Source organism: Phoxinus phoxinus (assembly GCF_949152265.1).
Source record: "Phoxinus phoxinus genome assembly, chromosome: 8".
Lineage (NCBI taxonomy): Eukaryota > Metazoa > Chordata > Actinopteri > Cypriniformes > Leuciscidae > Phoxinus > Phoxinus phoxinus.
The window spans coordinates 36,122,828-36,149,283 of NC_136883.1; the positions used below are offsets into that span (position 1 = coordinate 36,122,828).

At 37.4% G+C, this 26,456-nt stretch overlaps 1 protein-coding gene and 1 long non-coding RNA gene across 5 annotated transcripts in view; one reads left to right on the plus strand and one right to left on the minus strand.

The window, feature by feature from the left end:
- The window catches only part of kcnab1a (potassium voltage-gated channel subfamily A regulatory beta subunit 1a), a 146,908-nt gene that overhangs the window by 85,205 nt on the left and 35,247 nt on the right, over positions 1 to 26,456 (minus strand). For 2 of the 4 annotated variants that reach the window (XM_079621619.1, XM_079621621.1), the window contains one exon: positions 3,260 to 3,497. The exons of the other annotated variants lie outside the window; for them this stretch is intronic. In XM_079621619.1, the coding sequence (XP_079477745.1) occupies positions 3,260 to 3,497 (238 nt within the window). The remainder of the gene's footprint in view (positions 1 to 3,259; positions 3,498 to 26,456) is intronic. 4 annotated transcript variants of the gene reach the window in all.
- On the plus strand, positions 6,101 to 11,797 carry LOC307003280. Its single transcript, XR_013798661.1, has 3 exons — positions 6,101 to 6,380; positions 6,829 to 6,930; positions 11,486 to 11,797. It is a non-coding gene; the product is annotated as an uncharacterized lncRNA (long non-coding RNA).

The window sequence follows — 26,456 nt, forward strand, 5'->3', positions numbered from 1 at the left end:
CACACACACACACACACACACACACACACACACACACACACACACACACACACACACACACACACACACACACAAACGATTACATCTGCCCTATTCAGACACTTAGTCATCAAATAAAAAAAATGAAAATAACAACAATCGGAGTACAAGTACAGTATGATTATGTCTGATTGGCTGTGGCTGCTTGAACCAGAAAAATGATCACGTCATCTACTCTAATACAAGAGAATATCCTGTGCTCAAAACTGATCCTATTATCTTTGTTCTATGTTCTTGATCATATTTCTTCATTTCTTCAGAGGTTTCTGAATATTTTCTTCATAATTCTTTCATCAGAATGTAATAACAAGTCCAAACCCCGTCCCGTCCAACCTCCTGTCACTTCTCCTATTCCAACCAATTCCTAATGGATAAAACCAAGTCATCCCCTACATTTTCTCTCGTTGTAAATCCTGTTTCACTTTCATTCATATGCACATGAAAATTCAAGCATGGTGAAAATGTGGAAGAAAAATATTGAAAAATTGTGCCTTTAGGGGTAAGTCCCAGGGGCAGTCCTCATAAAAGCACAACTTTGTAGCTTATCTACACTTAAGATTATTAGGGATGCACTGAAATGAAAATTCTGGGCCGAAACAGAAACTCAGGATGTGATTGGCCGAAAGCAAATAACAATCAATTAATTATTCAAACTATTCATTTGATAATCAACACTCAAATAGCAAAAACTGAGTTGTACAAACATTTGAATTGCACATAAGGCAGTTTTTATAGAAACGTCTACTCCAGTTTTTCGGTGAAACAAACGACAGTAAAAGACAAATAAACTGTAATAACTTGTTTTCATGACAGATTTACTCAAACATACATTAAGCAATGAAGACATCATAACAGGTTAAGTAAAAATATAATGAATATGTAATACAGTGCATATATTTAGCAAAATGCTCTTCTCTAGAGTTATTTTTTTCTAGCTAACTAATGAGTTTATTATTGAGGTGAATATAACGTTGAGTGACATTTTATTGCCTTTTTATGGACGTCTTGCGGTTGAATCACTGATTGAGCGATTACAAGCTGTACGGCATCTTCTGATGTTCACCCATGTTTATTTCGTGCTGTAACTAGTAGTAAAGAGGAGATGAGATGATCACGAGCTGCTTGATCCACGCTGACACTTAAACTGCTCGTCTGAATCGGTCATGCCGTATTAAAGAGCGCCAACATGACATTTATTGTTTGAATTTCAGAATAAAATCGACAGAATTTTAAAGTTGAGACTTTAGTGAAGTTTTGTACAGCACAGGCTGAAAGATTTTAGATGTAAGAAACCATATATTACCAATTAAATGGTTTTGTTAACCATTTAATTTGTCAATTAAAAATTTTGGGTAGCAGAAATTGGGTGCATCCCTGTTTAGTACCTTGGAGAGTATTCATTTATACCCTTCAGGCACTACTGTCAGTGTTTTAGGGGTAAATAAGGTAAAATATGTCACTTTAAGGATACTGTCCCATTGGCAAGCTGCTGTAACCCTAAAGGCAGAAGAGAGTAACATAAAACCAACATATCTGAACAGCACAATCTGATCTCTTGATTCAATACCCAAATCCAAACATCACAGCTACAGTGTGTCTTTAGTCTATACCTAAAGCCTCGTGTGACCACCCCGTGTGTGCCGATCCAGGACATCAGGTGAAAGACACTAACCCGGTCCACACGGCATTTGCATTTAGAAACATTTATACTGCAATTAGTCTCAGAAACACAGGCACCTGCGCACACTTACACATCCCACCAGCGTCCAGAACATGCAGCAGAGCAGATGGAAAATACCCTGAAAATATTGCATCAAATCAAGCAACAACACCTACCGAAAAAATGATCAAGATTTTCATCAAAGAAAAAAACACCAGCAAATGCGCTCTACCAGAACAGAGAGAGGAAACGCTCCGAAGAATCAATGCTCTTTATTCCCCTCACTCCCCTCTTTAAAAGTTTTAAAAAATCACTTATTGACCAATCTAAAGGAAACGTGTGTATGTTTTAAGTCGTTTTTTTTTTTTTTTTTTATGAGTCCTGGAAAAAAATGTATGTACGATTTTGCGTTTTATGTTTGTATGTTGTTTATGTGAAACTTTTTTGTGCTGCCATTTGGCCAGGACTCTCTGGAAGAAGAGATTTTATATATATATATATATATACAAATTCAAGTCTTTTTTTGCTACAGTAGTTTCAGCCTGACGCAGTTATCATTTTCTCGTCCTGCGCTACATTGTTTAAATAGTAAATGCAAGGGACTATCCTGGTAAAATAAAGGATAAATAAATAAAATAAATAAAAATGCTCTGGATATTTTACGACACGTAATGAAGCGTCAGTCTGAGAACTTTATGTAAATATGGAATTGTAAGCAATTATGGTTTGTTTGTCCTGAGGAGTTAACAAAGACAGAACAGAGCAAGGAGATCGAGATCTCACACAGTTATGTTTCCATCCAAAGTTGTGAATTTAACTAAGCGAAATTGAACATTTGTGAATAAAGTACCATTTCCATCCAGTGAGTCGAAGAGAACAAAATCATCACTTCCTGATAAACTGGCGCTAAAATATCACTAAGAAAAGTAGGCGACGTCACAATATTTTTTGCATATAATAAATTTATTGCGCAATAAATGTGTTATCTTGCTTTCGGAGGCGGTTTCTGTTTGGGAACACGGTCATGCAAGACAGTTCTGGGGGGTCATTACACAGAACCACTGTCTGACGATAGACTTTGCTCAGGCATTTCAGAACAACCAATTTACAAAAAGATTTAAAAATATATATATATTCTGTAAATGTTTCCATCGTTGTTTATGCGCATGTTTTCCTTTCAAATGTGACAATGTATCCGACTCAAATGAACGCATTAAATTTTTTGAACTTATGCGCATCTTGCCGTTTCCATTCAGCAGTTTTTGATGTGATATCCCAAAATGAGAATAAAAATAGGGGGATGCGATGGAAACAAAGCGACTGATGAAACACACTCACACTGATCTATGAAGAGCAGTAACATCCTGTAAGTTCTGGACGGTGACAAATATATCACCAAACATCACATCAAACCTTCACACAACTACTACTGATCTTCTTAAAGCCGAGTTTGAGACTCTTCCTTAAACAACTCCAGCATGAGATATAAAAGGGATCCGTGGATGGATGGATGGAAGGAAAGGAAAGGAAATGAGTGGTAAAGTAGGGAGAAAGACGTACCGGTACTTCATGCCGGTGAGTTTTCCGGTGGACTCTTTGAGGGAGATGTGGTGGCGTGGGGCAAAAGAGCCGAAGCTCCGGGCGATGATGGCGACCGTGCGAAACTTGGCCCGCGCCGCGTTGACCACGTTCGGACTGGTGGCGTTCGATTTCCCATGATCCCCATTCCGACCCTTCAGATTGTGGTCTGTGCAAGCGATCGAGACCTGCATGCTGGACGAGGAGGATGGAGAGGAGTCTACAACACAGAGAGGACACAATGAGGGGTCATGCAGGGGTCACTTTCCTTCCTGATCCCGTCCTGTGGATCCAGCGGAGAAACAGCATCAATTATTGAGCACGAGGAAAAAGGAGACGTCTACACAGTTCGAAAGTTGCGTCGCTCCTCCTTCAGGATGTCTCCTCGAGAAAAAGACGACAGTCAAAGTTACGAGCCACAGATCTGCAGAACTATCCGGAGGAGGAGAGGAGATTCCCGAAGCACTGAGAGGATCCTCGCATGGTCAGCATGAAGGAGGAGGAGGAGGAGGAGAGGAGGGATGTCAAGACTGGACAGCATAAATCCACACTTCTTTTCTCTCCTCTGAGCTCGTCCTCTGTTCTTACACTCCCTCAAACACACACACATTCACTCACTCACTTCCTCCAGCTGATTTGTGGCTAGTAATGAGCTTATGTCCTGCTTTCCTCTCTTTATCTGTGTTTTTTTGGCGAGCTCAGCAGTGATGCTTCATCTGCGCTCGCTCTGAGTGGAATGAACAGCAGGCGGTCGTCCACGTCTGTTTAAAGCGCTCTCTCTCCCTCCCTTTATCTCCCTCGCTCTCTTTCTTTTCCAGTGTATCGCGCTCTTGCTCCGTGGCACGGACCGAGCACAATGTTTCGCGCACCTGTGCACACACACACACACACACACACACACGCTCATCACTCTTTCAGTGCTAAACCTCAAACCAACAAACGCTAAATAGAAAGCTGTTAAAAGATCGTTTGAAGGATATCAGAGAGGTTAAAGTCCCCCTGTGGAGAAAATCCAGCTTTTAATGTTGTTTATGTGTCTATGTGGTGTTTTTAATCTGCTTTAAGACAAACCATGTGTAAATTCATAAGTATTTTCATAAGTATAAGAGTATTTTCTTCTTGAAACGGCAGTGAACCAAAGACAGTCTCAAAAACACGGTTCGAAATCGCTGGTGTTTCTGACGTCACAAACTACCTTGACCAATCAGATCAACGTGTGATCGTCAACCAGTGGATCTCTGAGCTGAGCGAGTGAGTGGAGGCGGGGGTCATTTGCATATTCATAGAACCGCGCATACTAAATGAGGCAAGGGTGTCGAGTTACATTCAAGATATTTTAAGGCATGAAGAGTTTTTTACAAGGAAAAAAACATTTAAATAGTTTAAATAGTTTAATTATTAACACCAGCAATATTGTCTCAGATATCATCTAAAACATCTTCAGTTGTGTTTCGAAGATGAACAAAAAAAGTCTCATACATACAATTAATTAAAATATATTATTATTTTTCGATTGAAATAATAATAAACAATGTGAAATGAAATCCAATGTATCTCTTCTTTCTTTCAATGAGCCTGACCTAATCTTAAAACACTAGATTTATGGCTTCGGTATACAACCCTGCACAAACAGCCAACATAGACATATGAGACAAATGAAAGGAGACGAAAGTCTCTGTTATTAATTCATGTATATTAGCTACTCTGAGTCGATGACTCTATTCTGACCTCATTTAAATCCATTACAAATCAATTGACCTCTGCTTGAGTGCTAATGAAGCTCCTGATCTGATATACGACTCCCCAGCGCCTGTACATTATTCTTAGCATTACCTAAAGTCCTTTGGGGGAACTGAAGCTTCTCGCCTGCTAAGCTGAACGATACAGTTTGTGAGTCTCCTGAAAGCATGAAAGGAAATAAGAGTGAAGGCTGAATAAAAAAATCCTTTGTCACCTTTGGATTCCTTACTAGTCAAATTACCTCCTGCCAACTCAATCTCCAATCCTCTTATCACCAGAAACAGTGAATTTACTGATCAATACGAGATCACACACACACACACACACTGAGCGCAGAGTCGGTTTCACATGCTCACCATTACATCTCTGCACTTTAACTGTGAATCTCGAATCGATGTTGATCGATGAAGAGATTTTATGACTCTTATTATTTGCCCGAAGTTACTCATTAAACCAGGAGATTATGCCTTGAAAAGACGCACCCGGCCGTGTCTATGGAAACCACAGAAAATTGAATATCTTTCCATTAAAATGTTCCCACAAAAGGCTCTTTTTTCCTCAGTAGCCGCAGTTTTATAGCTCTGTAATAGTCAGATAAGCTTCAAATTGTCTCTCGGTTTTTCACCCTCTTGTTCTTCCTCAGGACCAAGCCTGTTAACTGATAAAAACTCATTGTGATTAATGCCTAAAAGATCCTATAAGATCATTACAGATCCCACTGTACGACACGGATCTGATGAACTTGGGTACATGTGTGCAGACTGAACGATGATGACACCAATTGAATCGTAGGCTATACGTTAGTAGAGTATAGAAGAATAAAACATCATCTGGTGAACAAATGGAGCAGGTCAATCGCACTTGTGGTTTTTATGTGCGCTGATAAAAGAAGAGGAAGTGAAAGAGGAGAATATGGATGCGATCATGGCAGAGAAAAGAGGAAAACTTGGCTTTTCAATCTTGTAAATGGAGCTTGAGGAAAGTAGTGTTAAGTTTTAGCGCCATGTCGCGATGATAAATCTGCCATTTCATGTTGCATTTGTACACTGTAAAAAAATATTCCCATGATTTGTTAACACAACAAATTTTCTTTTGTCAAATCAACTTAGATTCACTAAGGTTGTTCAGATAACAAAACATTTTTAGTTTAGGTTGATTAAACTAATGGCTTGACGGCAATGCACTGATATAAAATAAAAACATTAGTTGATTCTACTAATAGAGATAGTTCACAAGACCTCTGAGTCTTAATTTTCCCTGCGCATGCGCCGAACGACCGGGAGTAAACAACAGAGACGACACTTGAATGCGAAGGCGCGATTTTCTTCTCAGCCTCTTCAGAAGCAAGGAAAGACGGTTTATGGTAAGTAATTTTTAAATTCAATGTCTTATAGGCTGTTTTTGTCTAAGGGTAATTAAATTTATTTCCTAGAAAATCAGAAGATGGTTTAAATTAATCTATAAGTAATAATTTCCCCTCAGAAATTCCAGAAGTTTCCATTGAGGTAAAATAGTGTTTCTTATGTCATCTTTAACGTTACAGTTTAGTAAGGCTGTTAGTGAAGCGTTTCAACCTTCAAATAATCCCGATAAATAATAATATTTTAGTCATTTTTCATTTTCCCCGTGATTAAACACGAATGCGTAACGTTATTGCCCGTTTTAAAGTAATAGCAGCTAACGTTAATAATGCATTCAGGTTGAACGGCAATAAGTCGCCTTATAGAGATTGTAACGTTAATGTTACTGTTATACTTATGCTTCTGAAGCAATAAGTGTTCAAATTAATCTTTTTTTTTGTGATATTTCAGACTTGTTAAGCTTATGGACATGTTTGCCACACGACGTAACAGTTTACTTGGATCACACCAGAACGGGAAGACGCCATTTTCTTCACAGCTGGGCTGTTTATGGTAAGTAACGTTCATTTTAAAATTCAATATGTCTCTTGTCTCAACTGGTTTAGTCTAAGATTAAATAAGTTATTACCCTTCTAGGCTGTCGAGGTCTGGTATTGTTAAAAAAAAAAATCGCTTCATCTAAATGGCATGAGACTTTACTAACGTTATACTTGCTATACTTCAGTACAGTAAAAGTGCTACAGTTTGTTATCATAGTAATTTTATAGTAAATCCAAAAGCAATGAATGGTAAATGAGCCAAGAGCAGAAATTTCATATAATTGTAAGTGTTTGTTTTCCACCAGGTGGCAGAAATAGTCCATGTTATTTGCATGAATGAAAATGAGTAATGGGGATCTTATTTAAAGTGAATTTTACTCCACAACTGTACAGTTAAATAATATAAGTTAAAGGTGGAATAGGTCATCTGGGAAATGCTAACTTTAGCCTGCTAGCTTTGAAAACATAGATCCCCCTCCTTGCAAATCATGTCCAAACCCACGCCTACTCCAAAACCATGAACGAAGCAGAAGCGAGTCGTATGGAAGTTAAATAATGGCAAATGTTTTTGAAATAAAAAAGCCTGTTGAATTGCACTACTTGAAAAAAAAAAAAAAATGCATTGCATTAACCATGCTTGCATTTTAATGCATTGCATTTTTATGGGCTGAAATTCAACATGGTTGTATATTTAAGCTGTGAATATTTCATTTCAAACACATTTTCATTAATACAAATTAAATAATAATAATAATAATCCATATTCACCTTTTATATTTCACTTCCAAAATATTCAAACTGTTTAAAAATACAACCTATAATATTCAACAGGCAATTTTTGGTCCACTTTATTTACAAATTCGCTTCCACAAATTCAGTGGTTCAAATTCAACAGTAAATTCAACATTGACATCCAGGAACTGCAGGAAAAGCAGTAGATTACCGAGCATAATCTCCATCTGCTGTTAATCAACCTCACCAGCAGGGGGCGCAAGCGTGTGTTGTTGACGAAGACCAGAGCAACAGTTAGAGCAAGCCATTCATTCATAAAAACTGATTTATAGAAATGTAAGTGTATTTGTGATTATTATGAGGACTGTTTTTATGTTTAATTCAGTGTCTTCACGGTCCCTGTGTAGCCTACATGCATCTTTCTCTACCGTGAACGAGATTATAATGTTATTCCCCGATGCTGATGTACAGAACGAATGTTACATTTGAGGTAGACATTATTTCTCTTGGTTGTTTAGTTGCCTTAACTTTATATCGTGGCGATGTGTTGCAGGCTACTGGGTTTCCCTCAATAATTCAGGATTGCTGGGCATGTAAAACGCTTAGCTTAATGGACTAATACAGTGATATAAAAGACCAAACTCGCACTTTATTGAGAAGGCTGTACTATATGGCTACAGGCAAACAGACTCAGAATATGAACTTAACACGCAAAGTTTCACGGTAAGCGTTTCCTAGTGATATACTGGTTATAAGTTGGCTTGACGTTGGACATTCGCGCATTTAGGGACCGTCTCTAAAGTTACGTACGACATTGGTATACACGTTTCTAACTTCAATAGCAAACTTCTATTTATTTGAATAAATATAAATAAATGAAAAAGGTGTACATCATGCTTGACACCTACATGAACACTTTAGAGTTGGTTTATGACTAAGTCATTCTCTTCCAATGCTATTGAAGTTAGAAACGTGTATACCGATGTCGTGTAACTTTAGAGACGGCCCCTAAATGCGCGAATGTCCAACGTCAAGCCAACTTTATAACCAGTATATCACTGGGAAACGCTTGGTGTGAAATTTTGTGCATATTCTGACTCTGCTTGCCTGTAGCCAAATAATACAGCCTTCTCAATAAGGTGTGATTTTGGACTTTTATATCACTGTATTCGTCTATTAAAGGACAATTCCGGCGAAAAAATTAACCTAGGGGTAATTAACACATGGTTACCGAGTCGATCGTTCTCTGGGATGTGTTTTCATGATAATCGAATGTAAAGAGTTTTATCTCTAAAAACAGATTAGCTTATAACGCTAGTATATGGGGCATCGAATATAAGTAAAAAGAAGTCGCTAGTTAATACCACTAACAAGGCTCAAAATAGCCTCACACTAACACGGTAGCATAATGAGGGTCCCTACATGCAAACCGAAGCATTGAGAACTTTGTAAGCGTACAGACAGTTTAATAAGAAAATACTTTATAAAGACAGTATATTACGTGTATACAGGCAGGAGCCATCTTTGGAAAACAGTCTCGACCAGTCAAGCCACGAACGTCGTGCTAGTCGATAGGTTTAAGTCACAGTTCAGCTCACGTAGCACGCCGTTCGTGGCTCAACTGGTCGAGACTGTTTTCCAAAGATGGCTCCTGCCTGTATACGCGACGTGTACTGTCTTTATAAAGTATCTTCTTATTAAACTGTCTGTACACTTACAAAGTTCTCAATGCTTCGGTTTGCATGTAGGGACCCTCATTATGCTACCGTGTTAGTGTGAGGCTATTTTGAGCCGTGTTAGTGGTATTTAAATAACGATTTCTTTTTACTTATATTCGATGCCCCATATACTAGCGTTATAAGCTAATCTGTTTTTAGAGATAAAACTATTTACATTCGATTATCATTAAAACGAATCCCAGAGAACCATCGACTCGGTAACCATGTGTTAATTACCACTAGGTTCATTTAGCACCGGAATTGTCCTTTAAGCTAAGCGTTTTATATGTCCAGCAATCCTGAATTATTGAGGGAATCCCAGTAGCCTGCAACACATCGCCGCGATATAAAGTTAAGGCAACTAAACAACCAAGAGAAATAATGTCTACCTCAAATGTAACATTCGTTCTGTACATCAGCATCGGGGAATAACATTATAATCTCGTTCACGGTAGAGAAAGATGCATGTAGGCTACACAGGGACCGTGAAGACACTGAATTAAACATAAAAACAGTCCTAATAATAATCACAAATACACTTACATTTCTATAAATCAGTTTTTATGAATGAATGGCTTGCTCTAACTGTTGCTCTGGTCTTCGTCAACAACACACGCTTGCGCCCCCTGCTGGTGAGGTTGATTAACAGCAGATGGAGATTATGCTCGGTAATCTACTGCTTTTTCCTGCAGTTCCTGGATGTCAATGTTGAATTTACTGTCGAATTTGTGGAAGTGAATTTGTAAAACGAAATAAAATGGACTGAAAATTGCCTGTTGAATATTATAGGTTGTATTTTTAAACAGTTTGAATATTTTGGAAGTGAACTATGAAAGGTGAATATAGATTATTGAATTTTTATTAATGAAAATGTGTTCATTTTCCGATGGAAAATGAAAAGTTGCGATTTTCTAGGCCGTTATGGCTAGGAACTATACTCTTCATTTGCAACTTTTCATTTTCCGTCGGTCTTAGTACACGATGTAACTACAGAAGAGTCAAGGTTTAAAGGGATAGTTCACTTTGAAATAAATGTTTGATATGTTTTAGCTTACCTCAAGGGCATTTTTATATGTCTTTAAAAATGTCTTTGTTTCCACAGTATTTTCAATTTTGATATTTTTAGGTCAAACCGTTGTTGTCTGACAGTCATATCATGCAGGTCTATGGGGTCCACCTCAAAGAGCATGCACAGAGAAGTCCAAATTAAACATGATTTAATGATTCGTAAATGTAAGTACACATTGATGGCCTACGACACGAAACGAGCCGTTTGTGTGAGAAAACTAACAGTATTTATATCGTTTTTACCTCTTGTAACACAGCCACGTCCAAAGTGATCTGAGGGCGCGAGTGCATCCTGGTGTGTGACGTGTGCGCAGACTGGTGCATAGATATATATACACTAGATGCCGCCTTGGCTACGGCAGTTCATTTGAACGAATGTCTTTAATGCGGCATCTAGTGTATATATATTTATGCATCAGTTTGCGTACACGTCACACAGAAGGACGTGACTGTGATTACAAGAGGTAAAAACGATATAAATACTGTTAGTTTTCTCACACAAACGGCTCGTTTCGTGTCTTAGGCCATCAATGTGTACTTACATTTACGAGTCATTAAGTCATGTTTAATTTGGACTTCTCTGTGCATGCTCTTTGAGGTGGACCCCATAGACCTGCATGATATGACTGTCAGACAACAACGGTTTGACCTAAAAATATCAAAATTGAAAATACTGTGGAAACAAAGACACCTACATCTTGGATGCCCTTGAGGTAAGCTAAAACATATCAAAAATTAATTTCAAAGTGAACTATCCCTTTAAATAAGAAAAATATCAAAACTCTTTGGTAATTTTTTTGAGAGAGATGCTAACGGTCTAATCAGAATCAATGATCTATGCTAAGCTATGCTAAAAGTGATAATGCCAGACACGGAGTTCGGCTGAATGGATTCGAAAACGGTAAAATTGTTTAACTCTAGGGGAGTTGGAAAATGACCCTATTTCAAAAAAAGTGGAGTGTTCCTTTAACACTCATTCATTGTTACCTACAAATGCTTTGTAAATTTGTAATTTTGTGATTCATAATAATTTCCTTTTTCTCTTATTAGCCAACTGATGAGGAAGAGGTGGTGAAGGGGATGAATGTTGGACTCTTGGTGGTCACAGAGGAGAACACTGCAAACCTCCTCCCAAAGGAAATAATTGATGTGGCTGTGGTGTTAGAGGAGGACATTGTGCTTGATGGCTTAAAATAATATAAAAAAGGATATTAAAGGAGAATATTTCTCAAACAGCAGTAAAAGGGTTAGTTTACCCAAAAATTTAAATTGTCATTACTCACCCTCATGTCGTTCCAAACCTGAAAGACATTCATTTGTCTTTGGAACACAAATTAAGATATTTTTAATGAAATCTGTCAACTACCACTGTCAAGCCCCAGAAAGGTAATAAAGACATCATTGAAGTAATCCATGTGACTCCAGTGGATTAACCTCAAGTTTATGAAGTGACGCGAGTGCTTTGTTTGCTCAAAAAAAAAAAAATATTTACAAAATATTAATCTATCAATCTCCAACGCACGTTCAAGTTTTTTTTGTGCAAACAAAGCACTCGCTCACTTCATAAACTTGAGGTTAATCCACTGGAGTCACATGGATTACTTCAATGATGTCTTTATTACCTTTCTGGGGCTTGAAAGTGGTAGTTGCATAGACTGTCAATGGATTGACAAAAAGCTCTCAGATTTCATTAAAAATATCTTAATTTGTGTTCCAAAGACAAATGAATGTCTTTCAGGTTTGGAACGACATGAGGGTGAGTAATGACAATTTTAATTTTTGGGTGAAATAACCCTTTAAAACTAACCCTGCAAAGCAGGTTTCTTCATCTATTCCAGATTTTTAAAGGCTTATACCAATTTATAACATTTTATAATGAAAGGGTTAGTTCACCCAAAAATGAAAATTCTGTCAGTAATTACTCACCATCATATTGTTCCAACCCCGTAAGACTTTCGTTCATCTTCGGAACACAAATTAAGATATGTTTGATTAAATCTGAGAGCTGTCTCACTCCTCCATAGGCTTCTTAAGGGATTGAAACTTGCCAGCCCAGAAAGTTATTAAAAACATCATTAAAATAGTCCAAGTGGCTCAACCATATGTTTATCAAGCGACGAGAATACTTTTTGTGCGCAAAAATAGGGATGGGCATTTTTGTCATTTTCTCATTTCGATCATCAACAGGTCTCAAAAACGAGTAATTAGGGGGGCGGGGCTTGTGCGGGGGGCATGGTGTGTCCGTCATGAAAATGTTAGGAAATGTTACATGTAAGACTGTTACGATAATTAATGTTGACAAATAAAAATATGACATTAAACATGAAAACATGAACGTATGACTAGAAAAAATAACACTATGATGCATCAATGTTTTCGAAAAAGAAACATCTAAAAGGAATAGCTGCTTGAGGTAAAGCTAAAGAGTAAATGATAGTAAACTGAAGCACGTTCTACGACAACCTATGAGATTAATAATCAGATATCCTAGATACAGAACATAAACGTAACATTACAACTTGCATGAACAAAAGGACGCGAATGCGCATGTTAACTAGTTTTTTACAGTCAGTGGTTTGATAGGGAAATTTTGGATGCGCTATTCCCTTAACAGCGCGCTGATACACGAGCAACTAAAGCAGAGAATTTACAACATTCTATCACAATCCTGTTCTCATTATAATGCTGAATATCTTGTGTATGTTTATCAAGCGACGAGAATACTTTTTGTGCGCAAAAAAACAAACAGAACTAATGACTTTATTCCACTATTCATTATATTTTCCGTTGGCCTGAGTGTATTTGCGTAGTATATCTGCGCAGCGCGTCTGTGTTGCACGTCACACGCGTCACACACATGACCAGCGTCGGCCAATAGTAAGCCTACGTGGTGACGTGCAACACAGACGCGCTGCGCAGATATAATATCAAATAGTATATTTGTTAATGCAAGTTGTAATGTTACGTTTATGTTCTGTATCTAGGATATCTGATTATTAATCTCATAGGTTGTCGTAGAACGTGCTTCAGTTTACTATCATTTACTCTTTAGCTTTACCTCAAGCAGCTATTCCTTTTAGATGTTTCTTTTTCGAAAACATTGATGCATCATAGTGTTATTTTTTCTAGTCATACGTTCATGTTTTCATGTTTAATGTCATATTTTTATTTGTCAACATTAATTATCGTAACAGTCTTACATGTAACATTTCCTAACATTTTCATGACGGACACACCATGCCCCCCGCACAAGCCCCGCCCCCCTAATTACTCGTTTTTGAGACCTGTTGATGATCGAAATGAGAAAATGACAAAAATGCCCATCCCTATTTTTGCGCACAAAAAGTATTCTCGTCGCTTGATAAACATATGGTTGAGCCACTTGGACTATTTTAATGATGTTTTTAATAACTTTCTGGGCTGGCAAGTTTCAATCCCTTAAGAAGCCTATGGAGGAGTGAGACAGCTCTCAGATTTAATCAAACATATCTTAATTTGTGTTCCGAAGATGAACGAAAGTCTTACGGAGTTGGAACAACATGATGGTGAGTAATTACTGACAGAATTTTCATTTTTGGGTGAACTAACCTTTCATTATAAAATGTTATAAATTGGTATAAGCCTTTAAAAATCTGGAATAGATGAAGAAACCTGCTTTGCAGGGTTAGTTTTAAAGGGTTATTTCACCCAAAAATTAAAATTGTCATTACTCACCCTCATGTCGTTCCAAACCTGAAAGACATTCATTTGTCTTTGGAACACAAATTAAGATATTTTTAATGAAATCTGAGAGCTTTTTGTCAATCCATTGACAGTTTATGCAACTACCACTTTCAAGCCCCAGAAAGGTAATAAAGACATCATTGAAGTAATCCATGTGACTCCAGTGGATTAACCTCAAGTTTATGAAGTGAGCGAGTGCTTTGTTTGCACAAAAAAAACTTGAACGTGCGTTGGAGATTGATAGATTAATATTTTGTAAATATATATATTTTTTTGAGCAAACAAAGCACTCGCGTCACTTCATAAACTTGAGGTTAATCCACTGGAGTCACATGGATTACTTCAATGATGTCTTTATTACCTTTCTGGGGCTTGACAGTGGTAGTTGCATAGACTGTCAATGGATTGACAAAAAGCTCTCAGATTTTATTAAAAATATCTTAATTTGTGTTCCAAAGACGAATAAATGTCTTACAGGTTTGGAACAACATGAGGGTGAGTAATGACAATTTTATTTTTTGGGTGAACTAACCCTTTTAATGCTGTTTGAGAAATGCTTTTTAATATTTGTTGAGATTTGTTATGAAATGTGGCCTCACTGGCCTGATATTTTGTGGTTATCTTGTCAACAGTTTTCTTATTTCATTCACTTTATGAGGTTGTACATACTCGCATACTCAATACTTGTTTTGTTTTATTGAACAGACAAAATATTGTTTTGAGCAAAGGATTTTAGAAATTTGAAAAATGAAATTTTCATGTCATGTTCATTAAATGTTTTTTTATTTTTATTTATTCTATTGCACTTAATTCAAGCTGATGTTAATGTCATTACACTGGCATTTGTTTATTCTCACACATGCTTGACATTTATAGCAACAGCTTGTGTCCTGCTGCTTTAATGTGTTTTAATGTTTTTATTGAAGCAGCAGTTAATTCTATCATACTCATTTATACTAAAATATACTTGTCAGACAATTCAATGAATTCATATTTGTGTGAATGTTATAATAAATGTTAAAGTTATGGTTTATTTGTGCTGTTATTCCAGAATTCGTTTTAACAAAAAAGTTTTTGTCATGTTAAGTTGTGTTGAAGTTGATTTAACTCATAATTTTAAGGCAACCGTGTAAACTTTTCAGTTAATTGTTACAACAAACTATATGTAGTTGATTTAACTCATAATTTTAAGGCAACCGTGTAAACTTTTCAGTTAATTGTTACAACAAACTATATGTAGTTGATTTAACTCATAATTTTAAGGCAACCGTGTAAACTTTTCAGTTAATTGTTACAACAAACTATATGTAGTTAAGGTTAAGTTGAGTGAACTTACATTTGTAAGTTAACTTAATTCCTTTGATTGCTTGAATAAGTTGATATAATATGTAATCTTAAGTTATGACAACAAAACAACGTTAAGTTAAAAAATAATCTTTGATTGAAATAACAAAATAATAGTTGAAACAACAAAATCACTTGTTGTAAAAACTCACATTTTTAGTTTCAATGAACTCAAAATTTTAAGGCAACCAGGTAACTTACTTTTTTGAGTCAAACTAACAAATCATTTTTTACAGTGTATTGGCTCATCAGTCGACGAGGTCGTAGCAGCAAATACACTGTGAGATGATCACGCTGAATCTCACAAATTATCGCAGACTATCTTTGGTCACAAGACCGTCTTTAAAGGGGTGGTTCAGGATTTTGATTATCGGTGCTAGGCTAGCACGAGTCAACGGTATATGCTAGCCTCCCATTAAAAACAGTTTTACCCACTCCACAGTACACCTAAAGCAAATAAATGATAACGCCAGACTGTCGATGTAAATGTCTGTTGAGAGAATAATGTTAGAAATCAAACTACCCTTGCATCTCAATGATCGCATTACATTTACAGGAATTAGTTTCTCAGCAGCGGCGGGATTTTGCTTTGCTCCGGTTAGTAGTACTGCGCCGAAAAGTAAACACAGAACAGAAGCGTGCACTACAGACGGGACGTCTAGCTAGCTAGTAGTAGCCTTGAACAACGATATTGGAAAACATTCGATTGTAAACTAAAGCCTGGTTCACACGGGACGATTTTAAAATTGTCGGCCGATTTCCCAAACCTGAGAGACCCCACACACGGCGATAAAAAAATCACGGGTCTAACGTTTTTGGTCGTACAGTGTGTGGTGCGCAAAATCAACACATCACACACAAACCGATTTGACTCCCGAGCATTCCCAGGTCAGACGGGAAATCTCGCAAAACCCCTTGAGATCAAACGTGACTTCAGAGTAAACAATCATGGCGGACGAAGAGGATGCAGTGGCGATAGTTTGAAGTTTGTTTAAAAAAAAAAAACTTTATCCTCCATCTCCGACGTCCACCGGACTTTCTGATTCGCCATACCGCCGGCTGTTTTGATTTTGTTTCCCGGTGCTTCCTCGCCGCCTCGCTTTCTGATTGGCTACACGCCACAGTCCACAGGCTGCGTGCTCGTTTGTCCCCGGGGGACACCACTCACGAGGAGAAATCGGGCCAAAAAAATCCAACATGTTGGATATCCCCGATTTGTGATCGGAGCGGTCCCGGCGTCCTTCCGAGCAGACGAGAGCAGTCTTAACACATCACACACGGCAGGAATATCTGATCAGATTATTTTACGATAATCGGAGCATCCTTAAGATTGTCGGAAGGGGTGAATCGGGGCTAAAATCGGCCCAATTATCCTGTCGTGTGAACCAGCCTTAAGGAATTGTCTACGGCATCTCCAGCGGCTGCTGTCTCTACGGACATTCTTCCTCTTTCTGCCCTTTTAGCATCCATCTCGATTAGCTCTTCGTCTGTGTATTCCGGCTCATACATGTACGGTTCGTTGAATAAAACACATTCCTCGTCTTCGAAGTCTTTAACATTGGCGTGGTTTTAAAAACGTGGGCATAGTCCTATATCCTATGTTGATTTCTTGGTGAAATATACTCTGCTTCTGTAGTGATGGGTGTCAGCGGCAGGGAAATACACTTGCGTGATTGTCATGTGAACAGCGGCTCTCTCGGTTGCCTAAGTAACTTAATATCACTCCGCCGCTGCTGTAGACTGTGCTAATAAATACAGGGAACAAAGTATAACTATTGCAATGCGATGAAAGGGTAGTTTGATTTCTAACATTATTCTCTCAATAGACATTTACATCGACATTTACAGTCTGGCGTTATAATTTATGTGCTTTAGGTGTACTGTGGAGTGGGTAAAACTGTTTTTAATGGCAGGCTAGCATATACCGTTGACTCGTGCTAGCCTAGCACCGGCGTAACTGGAAGGACTGGATTAATTTTTTTTTGAAAACTGTCTCCACTGATGAATAACAACCAGGCTAACTTGAAAATGAGGTCCGATTTCCAAAATCCTGAACCACCCCTTTAAACCGCTCTCACTGTACGATGTATGATCACCGTTTAGGAGTCACGACTACAGAAATCTCCACAATTGACCATCTTTCACCAGACAACCCAAAATCAATGTGTATAACATGTAAATGAACGCCATCTAATTTCTCAGATCCACTTTTTGTGCCCCGACGAATCTCAGAACAATTATTGCAGGGGCCGACGACCTCAACAGTGCCCCAATTTTTTTTTTCATATATTATAAGTTTTGGGGGGACATACAACACCTTTTTGAAAAATTTCAAATCCAGTGTTTCTGCACCACAGGACTGACCTGCAGATGAGGCACATTAAGCACTCGTGTATTCACAGTACAGTTAAACACATCCCTGCTGTTCTGTCCTGATACGGTCCACATCATAAATACTGCTTCAGTATCCGAGCGTCGTCCAGGTCCACTAGTGTCGAGTGTGTGGAGGCGGTGATTCTCCACCAGCCGCTGAAAGACCTTCTACAATAGCGTTTGATTTGCGTCAGTGCCTGTGTGACAATGATGATAATTATCATGCAAGGCATCAGAGACAGGAGAGCACAGCATGACCAGATCCCTCTATCCTCTCCCTGACCCCACTACATAAACTAGTGATGCAACACTAGGAAAAACACACTTTTTCACTGGAGAATTATATGCATGCTCACAAAATTGAATCATGGGAAATATGTAGAAGAAATTTAAAGCAGGCGAGTTTACTGAAATTTTTCCCACAGGAAAATGGCATTTATGTGCCATGGGGCTTTTTTTGGGCTTGTAATGTTTATAGTTTAGCAAATATACAGTGGCTCCAAGAAGTATTTTGAAAAAAATGTTGATGCATTAGATAAAATATCAGACAAAGTGGAATTTATTTTAAAGAAAGAGAAAAGTCACACAAATGTTGAATTGTCTGTTCAAAATACAGACTCACGTTCAACAGATTTTTTCAAGATGTTTTTAATTTTTTTAAGAAATGTATACTTTTATTCAGCAAAGATGCATTAAATCCATTTGGAAAAAAATCTATTAAAAAAATGCCTTTCTTTTGAATTTGCATTTATCAAATTCAACACAAATATTAACAGAACAGCTGTCATCAACATTAATATGAAATGTTTCTTGAGCAGCAAATCATCATTATACTGATTTATGAAGGATCATGTGACACTGAAGACTGGAGTAATAATGCTGAAAATCAGTTTTGATCACAGGAATAAATTACATTTGACAATTTTCAGATTGTAAGCCTTCAACTCATCATTGTATATTGTATAATAGAGTAGCCTGGCCATCTCTGTGCATTAGAAGGAACATTTATTTTTACCTAATTATTTATAAAACTATTCTGGGGTTGTTGCCTTTGTATTTAGGTAGTCTTATTTAAAAAAAAAAAAAAGTGTTGGGAAATATTCCCTCCGGTCTAATAATTGTTTTACTCTCTCTGTCTCATTTGCAAGAACCGAACTGGGAAAAGTGGCATTTATGTACGCAGCGCCATTTGAATGGAAAATACTCAAAACAAAATTAAAATGGCAAACTCTGGTGCCTCTGGAGCATTTTAAATCTATTATTAGGTCACTCAAAGAAGACTCATTGATCCGCAATTGTTTTTGAGTGTTTTAATTTGTAAATTTGTTGTTTCAATCTGTAAGTTGTGACTGTAACTGCTGTCCATTCTTGGCCAGGACACTCCTGTGAACGAGATTTTTAATCTCAAATAAAGGAAAAACATTTTTTTTATTAGAATAGAAAACAGTTTCGGTTTTGTCTCGTCTGCGCCTGTTCTCGTTAGTCTCTATGGTTAAGTCCGATTAGTTAAGACCGATTAGTTAAATCCGATTAGTTAAGACCGATTAGTTAAGACCGATTAGTTAAGTCCGATTAGTTAAGTCCGATTACTTAAGTCCGATTAGTTAAGACCAATTAGTTAAGACCGATTAGTTAAGTCCGATTAGTTAAGTCCGATTACTTAAGTCAGATTAGTTAAGTACGATTAGTTAAGACAGATTAGCTAAGACCGATTAGTTCAGACCGATTAGTTAAGTCCGATTAGTTAAGTCCGATTACTTAAGTCCGATTAGCTAAGACTGATTAGTTCAGACCAATTAGTTAAGTCCGATTAGTTAAGTCCGATTAGTTATGTCCGATTAGTTAAGTCCGATTAGTCATGTCCGATTACTTAAGTACGATTAGTTAAGACCGATTAGTTAAGACCGATTTAAGTACAATTAGTTAAGACCGATTTGTTAAGTACGATTAGTTAAGACCGATTAGTTAAGACCGATTTAAGTACGATTAGTTAAGTACGATTAGTTAAGACCGATTTGTTAAGTACGATTAGTTAAGACCGATTAGTTAAGTCTGATTAGTTAAGTCCGATTAGTTAAGACCGATTAGTTAAGACCGATTAGTTAAGACCGATTAGTTAAGTCTGATTAGTTAAGTCCGATTAGTTAAGACCGATTAGTTAAGTCAGCGTAATTTCCCGCGGAAATCCACCAGTACCACTGGAATTAAACACATTATTACAAGCTCACCATTTTGAATCGAGTTAAGGCAAGCAGATCGTTTTGAACACTGGCTGGTTATGTACTTGCTCAAAAATTTATTTTGGATAATTTTTAACCGAAAAAAGTTACGGACTGCACCTTTAAAACACACAAATAACAATTTACTTTTCCCGCTGTGTCACTTTCTGCTGCTGGCATCTCCGGTTCTGGTCACCGTGATCTCATTTCTGAAAATGGATGAGGAAACCCAACCAATTTCTTTCTCAAGGTTATCTGAGCCATGCAGTCAGGCCAAGACCTTGAACACACACATTCACAGAATGTGAGCGGGACATAAGTCTGAAATGACAGCAAGGCCAGGGATAACCTCCCCTCTTTCTTGTGTATTTAAAGTGTTAATATATCAGTTTTGATGCATTAGATGAAAGGTTATACTACAGTAAATGACTGATGTTACTTCACCGATACAATACTACGATATGTATGTCTGAGGCGTCTGAAAAGCCTATTTATTTCCAGACAGCCAAACCTCACTGCTTGATTAAACTAATGAGATTACCGATATTTTGAAGCTTGAATAATTAAAGACTCCTGGTTTAAACCCCAGAGGCTGAGCCATTATTGACTTTTCTGCATTCCCAAATCAACATGGATCACCGTGTCCAATTACTGACGGCGTAAACAGCAAATGACTGACGGTAATGTTGATCATGATGATCTTATAATGTGCAGAGCAAGTGTCCTGTTAACATATTGTCACAGTGTTTATGATTAAATAAAACATGTTTGGGAATGAACGGTGTGCATATGCTGTACATAAACGCGCTCTATACTGCCCACTAGAGGAATGGATTGTATTTGCTACAGTTTTGCCACATAAGATCATTTAACCACAAACACTTTATAAAAAATGCAAGCAAACATAAACACCAAGACACGATGCCTTGGTCTTGTTTGTCTTTTGTGGGAACTGTGTGTGAGAAAGAGCACGTTTGGACCCTGTTGTGATGCAAAATGAGGTGAAAAAGCCCGAAGGCCAGGCAGAATCTCTCTCGGCTCTGTTCACAGCGTGGGAGGACAGATACACACTCACTCAACAGCACTCTATGAACACCTCACCCGTTTATACACACACAAACACTGTGCCTTAGGACATGCGTGAACATTACACGGCATGAAAAATGTTGTGAGATGGAGTCGATTTCTATGCAATCTTACAGCACAGGAAAATAACTCACTACAAATGAGCATTTCACTCACAGCTTAAACTCCTGGCACCTCATTAAACACTGAAACTGAGCTAGCCGTACAGGAGTGTATAACGCCCTGGTGTCCTCATGTGACACACACGACTACCTACTAACAAGAAATAAGAAATAAGAATTTAAGGGAGAAATGAAAAAAACATGCGATCATTTTTGGCAGCATATAAAAATGGTGTAAATTAATAGGATTGCTTAATAATTGTTTAATTCCCATGTGCTTTTGTTTTGGTCATATTCCACTGAGGGCGACTAATGGCTGAGTGTGTAATGGCAAAAGTGATTACTGAATATTGTGACGATGTACTCTGAAATTTTGACTGTTGAACAATAAAAAAAAGTTGAATTACAAAAAAAGAAATAATTTATTTAAAAAAAATTTTTTAACAAATATAAAATGTACATTTCTAAGTTTTGTGGTGGGGCCAGTAAAATATTCTCAGAATAAAATAAAAATTATAATAATAATAATTCTATTCTCAAAAAAAAAGTAAAAAAAGTAAAAAAAAAGTTCAAAAAACAATAATAATAATAAAAATAAATAAAAAAAATACATGAGTGTAAAACACCCTGGTGTCCTCATATGACACACAAGACTACCTAATAACAATAAATAAGAAATATGAATTTCTAAAAAAAATACAAATTATTTATAAAAACAAACAAAATTTTAAATCTATACGTTTTGTGGTGGGGTCAGTAAAATATTCTCAGAATAAATAAAAGAGAAAAGAAAAAAAGAAAAAAAAAATGGTACACATAAACATGAAAAAATATACATATTAATACTAAAAATGTATGAATTTAAAAAATATTGTCAGGGCAGGGAAACAAATCTCATCATCCTTATTTCTCATTGTACATACAAAAAAAAAAGCACAAAACGGTCACTGGGCGGATCTTTTTCAAAAGGTACAACTTTGTACCTTTTTTTTTCCCCCTAAAGGCTGCATATTAATATCTTAAAGGCACATATTACCTTAAGTATCTTTTGAAAAGGCACTGCTGTGACAACTTTTGTACCATTTTTTCTGAGACTATCTTAACCAATTCTATATTAAGCCTACGGTAGTTATTTCTCAAACTCTTTCAATCAACACTGAGCAACAGAATCAGTTCCTTGGCAACACACACACACACACACACACCTGGATTACTGGTTTGTAAACAGTTTTCATTACTCCACTGAAAAGAAGACCGAAGCATTGAGAAATGTAGCAGACCTGACGGCCGACAGAAGACAGACAACACATCGCCGGCGGAGCTTCTTAAATTACCGTCTTTCTGACCTTGCGTAACTTCATCATCTCTCCCCTGAGACCATTTGTCTCTCTCTTTATCTCTGTTTCTCACCCACTCTCTCTACAACGTCATTGATTCTGTAAACACAATCCTTCTCTCTGCCATCAGACTCTGGTGTCCACTACACAGGACTCATCTTTAAAAGCCATCTGTAGATGTGATGTTACATTAAAACCACCATGGCTACGGCGACCTTGTCCTATAATCCTATACGACTGCCTCTATACGCCATTGTGTTTTTTATAATGATGACATAAATCAAAGTGACAGATCAAAGTGTAGCTCTAGCATATCTTCAACTCAAGGAGATCCAGATTGGTAAAAAAGTTTAAATAGGAGATATATATATCACATATTTGTTCACTTGGCATTTTAATTGGGAATTTATATAGATCTAATGTGACACTATCCATTTAAAATAAAATAATGACGCAACTTTCACAATGTTATTTTAATTGTACTGTGCATAATTAGAGACTTATTATAAATGCTTATTTTATACTAGTAAAAAGTATGTGATACAGCCAGAAATTTCCTGTTAAAAAATAAAAAGTGGTTACAATGCGTCTGGTGTCACGGTATAACCCTACACTCTAAAAAATGCTGGGTTGTTTCAACCCAATTTTGGGTCAAATATGGACAATTTTTTCAAAACAAGTTCAATTTTTAAATTAAATTTTTAACCCAACGGTTGGGGTTTGTCCATATTTGACCCAAAATTGGGTTGAAACAACCCAGCAGTTTTTAGAGTGTATAATTCATAAACTCTTTCCCCGCCATTGACGGATGTTTTGACTGTTGACGGTAGGGGGCGCTATTACACATCTTCTGAAAGAGTACAGAATCTCTGAATCCAAAAACAAGTGAAGAAGAAGCAGAAACAAGCTAGGGCTGTGTCTGAAATCACCCCTATACCCTCATTCACTATTCCCTACATAGTCCACTAATATACCGTATTTTACGGACTATAAGTCGCATCAGTCAAAAAATGCGTCATGAAGAGGAAAAAACATATATAAGTCTCACTGGACTATAAGTCGCACGTATTTAGAAATTTATTTCACAAAATCCAAGACCAAGAACAGACATTTAATCTGGAAAGGCAAGTTATTCAGCTCAACAGCACACAGAACAACAGGCTGAAGGTGTCCGGTGTGTTAGCGTAACACATTAACAGTTATTCAGCTGCACAATAGCATAAAGAACATACACCTGGGAGGCTGAATAGGCTAAACTAACATTAGCCAGCGAGTCCAACAAGTTACCGGTCAGCAAGTTCACCAAGCTCCTGATCTCATTCCTCAACACTGAATACATTGAGTTCTTCCTCGGTGTCGCTTCTGCACAACTCCGCTAACTAGAGCGCCCTCTCGCTGCTGTAGACGGTAATGTTTTCTCTTGGTTCGTCTCAGTCTGTATGAATTAATTTTGATATATAAGTCGCACCTGACTATAAGTCGCAAGACCAGCCAAACAATGAAAAAAAAGTGCGACTTATAGTCCGCAAAATACAGTAGTCCAGTTGAGAAAACGAGTGAGTAAATTTGGACACTGAGTGTGCCGCTTTTGCACAGTTTGGGCTTCCTTTTTAATAAATATTTGAAAATTAGCAGCTGGCAGTGGAAACCAGTATGTGTAAACCTTAATTAAAGCTACACTGTGTAATTTTTTTTGTAATCTGTGTAACACTTTGTTCTTTCAAAATGATATGTGCTTATTAATGTATAATTACTTCTACCAACTAATCAAGTATTCTCGTAAGTGTAAATCTGCCATTTATAATACATACCGATGAGCTGCTCGTATGGCGGAATGTTCTGCCTCCATCTTGAAAATACATTAGCCAAAGAGGGACACACCTGGCACCTCTGAGCTCTTAAGGCAGATTATATAATAATGTAATAATATAATAATAATGCTTTATTCATTCAGCACAAACTCAGGATTTTACATATCGGTGCCTGTATATTTTTACAACTCTATAAACCTGTAATTCATTAAGTGATATGATGCTAATTGGCCTACTTGAACAAATATGTGCTTTACTTTAAACTATACTGATAATTACCATAATAATGCAGGTGGTACAATAGAAAGCAAATGATGAATCAGAGCTTATTGTATGGTGCTTTATCAAAAACGTACACACACACACACACACACACACACACACACACACACACACACACACACACACACACACACACACACACACACTTCTCTCTAAATGCACCATATGGGGGGGGGGGTGTATAAAGTAAGGTACAATTTTCTGTAAAGCTGCTTTGAAACAATATGTATTGTGAAAAGCGCTATACAAATAAATTTGAATTTAATTTGAATTTAATTGAAAGTAAAATATTAAAACAAAGAATGTTTTCCTTTGTGATTAAATAATTTATGCATCACGGTGAAAGAGAGATAGCCAACATCTCTCTTTCACATCTCTGACATACAAACAAAAATAGTCAATGCACGTTGAAACTGCAGCATCGTTTCACTGGCTGTGGGCATTAGAGGCAACGGCAGCTGATCCTGTCGTTTCTCCCTGAGAGCTGTGAGTCTGAAGTGTTTTGTTTGCCAGATAAAAAGGCAGAATAATGCATAATCATGTCCAGTGGCCTTGAAGTGTGAGCGATTATGAAAAAGAGATTGCGTTGCATTTCTCCAGACTAAACGGGTGTAAGAGAGAGCCTGACCTCCTCACACTGAATACTGGAGTGGATCAGCATCCCTCACAAACACAGCAGTTCTCATGCACACACACACACACACACACACACACACACACTTCAGCGTAATGAGGAGGGACAGTGTAACGAGAGGTGTGTGATCTCACGGGTGTAATTATGGAACACACTGTAGCGAGAGAGAGAGAGAGAGAGAGAGAGAGAGAGAGAGAGAGAGAGAGAGAGAGAGAGAGAGAGAGAGAGAGAGAGAGAGAGAGAGAGAGAGAGAGAGAGAGAGAGAGAGAGAGAGAGAGAGAGAGAGAGAGAGAGAGAGAGAGAGAGAGAGAGAGAGAGAGAGAGAGAGAGAGAGAGAGAGAACCTGGAACAATACCATCAGACCCATATAACAGCCCAAAGGGGGTAAAAATTACTTTAAAGGGGTGGTTGATTATGATTTCATTGTTGAAATTATTTCATTATAATGTTGCGGTTTGATCATAAACAACATCTGCAAAGTTACGACGCTCAAAGTTCAAAGCAAAGGGAGATATTTGCTTTTAAAGAAATAGTTTTTTAAGGACTACAACAAACGGCTGGTAGAGACTACATGACATTCCTCCCGGGTTAGTGACATCACCAACCCTATAATTTACATAAACCCCGCCCCCGGAACACGATTTATAGATTATCATGACAGAATATGCTAATCAATGACTAGAAGATAACTACACATCAGCTGCATAAACTCATCAACTAACCATTCAGAAATGTTGTCAATTCTTCTTGAGTCTCTCCATCATTGTCTGACTCTGGTTTGAACATAAAAGGCTAAAAGTTATTTATCAAAAATATAATATAGTATTTCTAGTGCATGTGTGTGTGTGTGTGTTTGTGTGTGTGTGTGTGTGTGTGTGTGTGTGTGTGTGTGTGTGTGTGTGTGTGTGTGTGTGTGTGTGTGTGTGTGTGTGTAAGGTAAAAGGACACAAGCTCTTGAAGCTCCGCCCCCTGCGCCGGGAGCAGCAGCTCATTTGCATTTAAAGGAACAGACACAAAAACTGTGTTTTTGCTCACCCTCAAAAAGTGACAACTTTAACATGATATATAAAAATATCTGTGGGGTATTTTGAGCTAAAACTTCACACACACA